The 9,804-nt window shown below is 33.8% G+C and overlaps 1 protein-coding gene across 1 annotated transcript; it reads right to left on the reverse strand.

Annotated features, from left to right (window-relative positions):
* Positions 1-2,647: 2,647 nt before the first annotated feature.
* LOC105173371 (HIT-type Zinc finger family protein) lies at positions 2,648-5,811 on the reverse strand. Its single transcript, XM_011095080.3, has 5 exons — positions 5,451-5,811; positions 4,547-4,748; positions 4,321-4,389; positions 4,088-4,220; positions 2,648-3,787 (listed from the first exon to the last, which is right to left on the reverse strand). The coding sequence occupies exons 1-5, from the start codon at positions 5,686-5,688 to the stop codon at positions 3,152-3,154; spliced, it is 1,278 nt and encodes a 425-aa protein (XP_011093382.1). The 5' UTR covers positions 5,689-5,811; the 3' UTR covers positions 2,648-3,151.
* Positions 5,812-9,804: the final 3,993 nt, after the last annotated feature.

Genomic DNA, 9,804 nt, shown 5'->3' on the forward strand with positions numbered 1-9,804 from the left:
ATTTGTATATGTGTACAACGGGAACTATACATTTTTAAATAATGAAAACTTTCACAACAATAATAAATTTTTTACCATAATTTTATGCAATTCACAAAAATATATAGTTTAATATAATTCTAGGATAAATTTGGACTCCAATGCAAATTTTACGAATTTTACAAAAAAAATAACATTTTATCAATAACTAAATAAAATTATGTGTATTTAATGTTAATATTTTTTTTTTAAATTGTAGATCATGACTCTCGGTATTTTGCCTCCCCCGAGACAGTGGTCACGCCCACGACCGTGGCCCTCCCAGCCCTCCTCGTTCTAAGCCAACGAATGCTTACCAGTTCCCCATCCTCGAAGACTGTGTTGCAGGTCTCGCAAATTCCTGCAGAATCCTCAAGTTAGCTGCGGCGCGACACAGAAGTTTACAGGGCCCGCCCTGACCATGAAATGCACCACACCACCAACGCCACTACTTCCCCCTGTGCAATGCCTCTAGGATGCGACGTACGTACAAAAATTTATTTAATTATTTAATTTTTTTATTGAATTTAATGTTTAATTATTATTTTCAGGTCCGATCAAAATTTTCACACTGCCATCAAAGCAGCGGTCAAAGGCTATTATCCGCAGCCCAGAGCCACTATATCGCAGATCTCATAGGAGCACCAGTTATTCTGGTTCCAAAAGTTTTGAAGGTAAAAACAATATTATTTAATTTTAAGTAAAATTTTTTAATCAAATAATTACATTTTTTCAATTTATCAAATTTGCAAATGTCGTACTAATGGGACTGCGACGACAAATCGATGTTCAAAGTCATCAAGTAACAGACAAAGAAGTTCCTACAGAAGCGGTTCGATCATTGTGGCTGACCGATAAGATCTGACGCCATCTTTTAAAGTTTTGAGAGAGCCCACATAAAAAATAGAGTAAAATAAAATTGCAGGATAAGAACCCTTTTCGTTCTGAACACTAAAGGACCAACATTTTATACTTGATGCTTGAAACCAATTAATTGCGTGCTTAAGTGGGCTTCAAAACATTGACGGCCATCAATATTTTGGTCGAGTTGTCGTCGCGATATCACCCCCTCCCACCTTCAAATCCGAGTTTCCTCACCCCGTTGTAATTAAAATATTGATCTATACTAATATTAAGAAAAATCCTCCTTACCCAAAACGACAACTAATAACATCATTGTAAAAACAATTATAAAATAAAAAATACACTGTAACCAATAAGATAACTAACTCATTTAACTTTCAAATTTAACATTAATTAATAAATTAATTTTCTTTTATTTCTTTCATTTTTTTAATGCAATATATTAACTTACATATTTTACTTTTATTTATAAAATTCTTAAAGTTTAAAAAATTATTTATTATATGCACATAAAAACAACATACAACATCACTACTTGATGAAACGAATTGATGCCGACGTACGCTTCAACTTGAGCTTTGAGCATTTAAGGTCGAACTTGATGCTCAAATAATGCGAGCACAAATTGGTAACGGAATTAGGAACTGATTAATTCCATAAAAAGATTTGATAAGTATTTATTTTGCAAAATTTGAGTATTCGCATCTACTGTATTGATTTTAGTATATGTATATGTACATGCAAATGTATTTGAGTAAAACATATACATATATTTAAATAACAATAAGAGAGTGCTTGGCTAAGCTTATAAACATCTTATAAGAAAGATGTTATAGAGATTATAAACTCCAACAAAATTTTGACAATTTTTTTCTAAAGAGCTTATAAGATCTTAAAATAAGATGTTTTGAATCTTTTAAGCTCTTTAAAAAAAAATTAACTCACCTAATTTGTTTTATAAGATCTTATAAGCTATATAAAATTAATATGTCATAAGATAAAAATATCCTCATTCATATATTCACCACGCTCTCTCACACACACCCACACACACTCTCCTAACCATCTCTCTCTCTCACACACACACACACTCTTTCTCTAGGATTTAAAAAATATTTTTTACGATTTAATTTTTCTAACATTCAAAAAAATTATTTAATAATAAATTATTATAGTTAAATAAAATAAAATTTATATTGATATTATATTTATTAAAAGTATAAATTCAAAACATTATAAATTATACTACTAGAAATAATCATTATATTAACAAAGAAAATATCAATTATATATTTATATTAATATTCGATTAGTATGAATGTACATATATATTATTTTATTCAAAAGTTCAGATAATTTGTCAATTTTTTTTTATTAATGTAAAAAGACTGTCTATTAAATTTTTATTTGGAATTAAACTAATGTTACTATTTATAAAAGAGTTCTAAAAGTTTTTAAAGCAAAACGAGTCAAAAAAAAATAACAAGTTATTTTGATTCCAATGGTATTATACCCATTTTAGTCATTTTATCAATGAAAGACCTCATTATGCCAAGCACCCTAACATCTTATAAGCTTTAATATCTTATTTTATCCAAATACTTTAGGAACTTAATTTTAAAATAAAATCCATCATCTCATAAGCTCCTAAAATATCTTATAAGATGTTTTAAAAAGGCTTAGCCAAACACCGTCTAAATCATACTTTCAGTATACAAATATAAGCATAAACCAATTATAATGTCTTGAAATTGAAACATGCTGATTAAAGCAAATATTGCTACTTCAAGAATTATATTCTTTTTAAATTTTTGGTAAAAGGAAAAGGCCTTAGAATCCTGATCTTTGTCCCAGGGTTTCCCTGCCAAATCCTGATTTGGAAGGTGAAATTTCTACAAATCAACCAGACTCCAGAATATACACATATTGAAGCTTACATTTACTATTTTTGCTGCAAAATTGTTATTCACTTAACATGAAAACAGATAATACCGACAATGCTAGAAAGACTGGGACGTAAGAATTTGTGACAGGAAATAAGAGTGCTTGCAGACAATTTGATGGTTCCATAATCAACGGTGCAGGAGGAAGAACACGGCTTTCACCAAGCCATCATCATATGCAGCTAACCAAAATGCTAGGACTGATCTTTCATTTCAGCACAAGTCAAGCTTTGTTCATTGGAGTAGCCAGAATGCATGTAAAACCATATGATTTTTATGGACAAAGACGTACCAGCATTTAGCGCGATAGGACTGCAACGAGGATATCAATAATCCACTTCCGCTATCTCTCCTTCCTCGAGTTCTTCCTCCACGAGAAACAGTCCACCCTCCAGATCCTTTTGCTCTGGTAATAACCCATCAAAATCAAGAAAGTCATCAGCATTGGCATCTGTAGTAAGGTCCGGATATACGTCAATTAGACCTGGCTCAAAATCAAAATCAAAATCCAGATCAGGAACATCAGCTAATTGCTCAATGCAGGACTTGCTGCCCATATTATTGTCTTCAGTTGTCATGAGGCGAGTATCACTGCAAGAGACTGATGGGGCCCGCTTTACCCCTTTGACAGTGGATGGGCTCTGCACCAACTCTTTTGGTTCTTCCTGAGTTCCCATCTTCTGACAGGCATCGTTCATGAGATCTGAAACATGGGGATCAGAAGATTCTCCATCTTCAATTTCTTCCTCCCTAAATGTCACACCTTTTGGAATTGGGTAATCATGATGAGCAGGCTCCTTAATGTCTACTTTTCTTGGACTGACATCTTTTATTACATCAAAATCATAGCTGTGTGAGGGTAAAAAGACATGGATGACAGGGTACTCCAAAATAACTATATTTGCTAACTGTTCACGAAGTGGTGCCTTTATGTTTAGTTGTTGAAATGGAGATTTTGGCCCCTGCATGGAGACAAAAGAATTAGAGTGATCAAACAAGAAGATTCAAATGGAAAAGGCGAAGCTGCATCTACGTTTAGCATTCCAACTTGGATAAGAAAAACTATATACATGCAAATTTACGTTTCTCTTCAATGTGTTTTTGAGAACAAAGACCACCAGCATGGACTATTGCAAGATAGATCTTCATTCAGTTTCGAGGCAGGTGGTGCAGTACAAAGGTCTAAAATCAAAAACTTGAACCAGTTGACAAGCAAGATGTAGATCATTTACACGCAGTTAAAGATAGTCAAAGCAAAAAACCTTCGGATACTTGCGGATGAAAAATTTGAGAGAATCCAGGGTCTGGTCACAGAATGGCCTCAATGAGTGATTCCATGGACCAGGTTTTAGATGCTTCTCGATCACGGAGGAAAGAGTTGTGTCCTCGTGTACTCTGCAGTAAAAGAACTCATATGAGAGAGTAACCAAAATTATACAGAAGCATGTAACGCAGAGACAATTCTCCATGCAAATCTACTTGCCAAAATCCTCACCCATGATCGACCAGCACAACATCAGTTGAATGAAACCGCCATTCAATGGTCCATGATATAAATTTCTTCCTGGAAACAAAGGCCAAGAGAACTGAGTTTTTGTTAGTCTTAATTGAGGAACAGTTCATACAAATTGAAATCACAAACTCAAAGCCCGGTTCATCTTGACTAGTCAATGTAAGCCTAACATCAAACACAAAAACGAACTCATGAGGTTGGAAATTACCTGCTGTTGTAGTAAGTCTGATTGGCCTCTCTTTTTGACATCCCACTGGAAAGAAATAGTAGTTTTGTCCTGCGACTTCCAGCAGCACGTCGAAGAATTTTTAGGGGAAACGGAAGCCTAAAATAAGAATATCCACATAACTTAACTCTCATCCTCTGAGCAGAATCAGCAATGCGCTTCACGTCCTCAAGCATGTTGTAATCTTCAATTGATCCCAAAAAGAATTAATAAGAACAATCCCATCCATTAATTGACACTGCTAACAAGGATTAATAGCATTCTAGAGATACAAGCTATCTAAGCAAGAACTTCTACCTAAGAAATTACTTTTACTGAGAGACTAACTCTCATCATCCATTCATAAACTTCTTAATTCTCAACAAAACCATATATCCGCTTACAACTAAGTCAATTAAGAAAGAGATGAATAGGGAGAAATGGCATCAAACAAAAGACAGTAAAACTTGAAACAAAGAAAAGAACACAAGAGCAATACTAACAACACTAAGAAAATGAACACATTACCAATGAAAGAATATATATAGTGAAAACAGTACTAGCTTCCCCAGAGCAAAATTAAAATAGTTACCACCATAAAAATGTGACTTATCACTAAAGAGTACAATCAAAAGCAGAATAGGTGTATATTACTGGTAAGCAAAGAACGGGAGACAAGCAGGAAAATAACAAGCTTGAAGAACAATCCCATCAACACTCCATCAAACTAACACTCAATCAACTCCTGAAACACCAATAAGAGAAGTTACGTATACTAAACAACTCCAGAAACCCAATTCTTGAACAGAGGAAAGCAAAACAGAAAAAGAAAACAACCAAAAAAAAAAAAATGTGCTGAAACATTAGAGGGAGAAACTGAAGCCGCCTTCTAAAACTCGATTTCTACCTGAAAGAATGAGATTATCATCGAATTGGGAAATTGGGATGAATTTGGTGACGGGTCTTTTGCCGGTGCAGGAGGTCCGTTGCTTGTGGGCATTGACGCAAGGAAGGCTACAAGTACGCAGGGAGCAACCTGGGCACTTATACTTTGATGGGTTAATTTTGCACTCTTCGCATAAAACGGGTTGCTGTTTGTTGTTCGAAGGTGAGGGTTGTTCTTCTGGTTTTTCCTCCATCGCCATTCGGACTTGAGATGGACCGAGAGGATAGACGAGGGTTTTGATGAGACAAGCTTAGGGTTTTCGGGGAGGGGACGGAGTTGTATCGGAGTTAATTGTGATTTTGCAAACACAGTCGCTTATGCAGTTTTAGTTTTTAAATAATTTTGAAGTTATAATTATGGGCCTTAAATTTTTATTTTTTTTTATTTTATACTTCCGTTAATTCTACCGTTAAATTTAATAGGAATTCCGTTTAAAATGAAAAAAAAAAAATGACAATTTTCTCCCATTACAGGGTGTTTTTCAAATTTTAATCCAATACACTCATATTTTCTATTCTTTTTCAAATTTCAGAAGAGAATAAACAACAATTTTCCTAAGTAATATTAACAAAACTTTGTCAATAACATGTTTTATATATAAGGTAATACCTGCAACGTGTGTAACGTAAAAAATAACTTCATACTAAAAAGTATACAACCTTAATTAATTGAACATCAACAAAATAATTTAACATAACATTCCACGATCTCAAATTGAGTAGTACAAAATCTTAACTTCAACATTCCACAATCTCAAACATTAACTAATAAAAAAAGTAGTTCATAATCTTAACTTCAACATTCTACAATGTCAAACATTAACTAAGTAGTTCACAATCTTATGATAAACTATCATCCTAGTTGACTAGACTGAGATGCGCTAGATGAGTTTGAAGGCACCCTTGAAGTACTTTTTGCAACTCTAGGAGGCAATTCAGAAGCAAGCCTTGAAGTATTCCCTGTTGTTGTATTTGAGAAAGAGGCATTTAAGTTCGATAGACCTCTTACAATTACCAAAGTGTGTAAGTTTGATGTAAATTGATTGATCTGAACCAATAAAATTAGAAGAGAGAATGAATTAATAACTTGAGTGAGGCATGCAAAAACAATGTAATTAAAAGATGTACCTTGACTGAAGCAATCCTAGTTGACCTTGTTGTCTTTGTTTGCTTATTTTTCGGGGCATTCTTATCTTAAATATAGAAACATAACAAAGTATGTAAATAAAAAACAAACAGATTATACACAAATATATAAACAAACACATTATACCGGAAGCTTCTATCTAGTGGCCCTATTTTGTGCAGACTCATTTGAGGCATATGCTTAAGTAGGCTGGCTGCTGAATTGTGGTGCATAAGGTTGCTGACTTTGGCTTGCCTCCACAGGTGTAGCTACAGATTCAGTACTTGTATCCCTGTTATCAAATCTCCTCTTTTTGCATGTTGCCGAATTATGATTTGTATCCTCACATGATCTACATTTGTTTTTTCTTTTGGCGAACGGCGCTGTCGCGACCAGCGGCAAACGGGTAACTAGCAGCGACAGCGAATGGGTGGCGAGCAACGGCTATGGGGAGTGAAGAGAAGAGAGTGTGAGAACGAGTGGTTGAATTTTGAGAATAAGAACCCTAATTTTCCCCCCTTTCAGCCAACTTTTTCCTCTTCTGCAGCTCGTGCAATACACATGAAAAAAACTGTTAAATTTGACGGAAGATTTAACAGAAAGATGAAAATTGCAAAAGAAAATTAAACTTTAAAGACCAAAATTGCAATCGTAAAATGTTTCAGGACCAAAATTGCATAAGTGGTTATGTTTGAAAACCAAAAAATGCATTTATCCCACCGTGTCGCCTTGGGCAGATAAATGCAAGTTTCTTCTTTGAAGCACGAATCTTATTTTGTTACTATAATCATGTTTTAAATCTTAACAGTACCTAGTAATTTTTTAGACATCTTATATGCGCATAAAATAAATTATTATAACATTTTACTATCTATATAAAGTAATAGATTACATTAAATTTATCAAAAAATAGTGACAAAAAAAGATAAATGAAAAAATATAACTATTACTGATAATGAGAGTGAGAACTTAGGTGAAAAAGTTTTAAAAATAAATTACATAGGCATACCAAAAAAGGAAGAGACACCAAAACGATACTATCCCTTAATATATAGTATAGATAGATTGTTAGGATAAACTACGATTTCATATAATTTTAAATACTTTATCATTATTAAAAAAATTACAAAAAACTCCTAATTTTAATGTGCATTTAATAATTAGTAGTATAGTTGTAGTATGGTAACCTCGTATTCAGAAAACCCTATTCGACTATTACAGCAGCGTGGAGTACGAAACTCCTTAGATACTAACTAATATTACAGATAATTAATGAATGAACAAATCGTAAATAAAATAACAAAAACAGAACAAATCTTAAAGATTTTACAGATTTACAGATATAGGCTTAGGTAAACCAGATCCTACGAACTCGGTCATCGAAGACTCAACGACTCACAAAGGTTCAGAGCACGGCTGCACCACCACCAATCCGACTAAAACCTCAAGATCACTCAGATCTTTTATTAGTATTAACGTCATAGAGACCAACACAGAGAAACCGGTTCACTCAGAACACTTTTTGGCTTAGTATATTTCTGATTCAACTGAGTCTTTCAACCGAATGGGAGATTCCCTTTTTATAGGAGTAGGAGATCGAAAAAAGATAAGCCTCGAGAACTTTCATTGATTTTGTCAGAGAAGACTTCCATTTCTATGAGAAAACAAACAGAATCAGAAGTTTAAGGGAAGAGGAGAGATTAGAAATAGTCAACCGTCGGATTTTGGTGGGTGGGCCTCCTAAAGGGCTTTATTATTTGGAGTCTTTTTGGGCCATAGAAATTTAACATGCTCCACCTTGGACTAAAAACTCAAAGTCAGAGGTCCGAAGCCTTTTATGTGTGGATCTGATTTTTCATCATTGCCTGCAACAACAAAAGACTAACAATTCCAACAGTAGTCAGTCAGGAACAAGGTTTAGAATTTTCAGACACATACAGAACTTTTCAGCAGGCAGACATTTAGTACCCATTTCGGCTAGATTATCATCAGTTTTGATTTTCTCAAGTTTTATAAGTTCTTTACTAAGAATATCACGGATAAAATGATATCTAATATCTATATGCCTGGTCCTATCATGAAACACAGGATTTTTGCATAATTGTATAGACGACTGACTATCAGAAAATATAGTGAGTTTGTTCTTAAGAAAACTAATTTCTTTAATCACACCTTTCAACCATATAGCCTCTTTAAAAGCTTCAGTGGTAGCTATGTATTCGGCTTCAGTTGATGATAATGCAATTATATGTTGTAATTGAGATTTTCAGCTAATGCATGAACCACATAAAGAAAATATGTAAGATGTAGTAGACATTCTACTATCCCTATCCTTATCATAATTCGAATCCACATAGCCAATTAATTGAATATTATCAGAGAATTTAGAGAAAGTGATACCGATATCAATAGAACCACGAAGGTATCTAAGAAGCCATTTCAGGGCCTCCCAATATGGAGGGTCAGGGTTAGACATATATCTGCTGAGACAACTGATGGCATAAGCAATATCGGGCCGTGAGCAAACCATAAGAAACATTATGGACCCAATAACATTCGAATAGGAAACTTTGCTCATTTTCTCTTTTTCAAAATCGTGTTTAGGACATTGATCTCTACATAGTTGGAAATGAGCAGCAAAAGGGACAAAAACAGGTTTGCTATTTTCCATAGAAAATTTTTGCAAGATAGACAAAATATAAGTCCTTTGATTTAGAACAATTTTTTATTCTTTTCTATCTCTAGTAATATCCATTCCAATGATCCTTTTCGTATCACCAAGATTTTTCATTTCAAAGGTTTTACACAAATCCTTTTATAAATCATCAATCAATTTAAGATTAGGAGTAGAGATAAGCATGTCATCCACATATAGCACCAAGAAAATAGGACAGTCATCAATATACTTAAAGTAAAGACAATGATCATATTCACTTCTTTTGAAGTTAAGAGAAAGTATAAAAAGATCAAACTTTTTGTTCCATTGTCGGGAGGACTGTTTCAGACTATAGAGGGATTTTTTCAAGAGGCACACATAGTCCGATTTTGTTTTATCAATGAAGCCAAAGGGTTGATGCATATAAATGTTTTCATCCAAGTTCCCATGAAAAAATACAGTTTTCACATCCATTTGTTTTAACTCCCAATTAAAATGAGCAGTAAGAGCAAGTATAATGCGAACAGTAGTGTA

The sequence above is a fragment of the Sesamum indicum genome, linkage group LG11, assembly GCF_026168435.1.
Source record: "Sesamum indicum cultivar Baizhima isolate 11 linkage group LG11, ASM2616843v1, whole genome shotgun sequence".
In the NCBI taxonomy this organism is placed as follows: Eukaryota; Viridiplantae; Streptophyta; class Magnoliopsida; order Lamiales; family Pedaliaceae; genus Sesamum; species Sesamum indicum.

Excerpts from the sequence above, each read along its gene's own strand:
- LOC105173371 (XM_011095080.3), bottom strand. The coding sequence starts at position 5,688 with ATGGCGATGGAGGAAAAACCAGAAGAACAACCCTCACCTTCGAACAAC. Across the intron at positions 4,749-5,450 it reads TGATAATCTCATTCTTTCAG|ATTACAACATGCTTGAGGAC; the intron begins GTAGAAATCGAG and ends GATCAATTGAAG. Across the intron at positions 4,221-4,320 it reads GTTGTGCTGGTCGATCATGG|AGTACACGAGGACACAACTC; the intron begins GTGAGGATTTTG and ends CTTTTACTGCAG.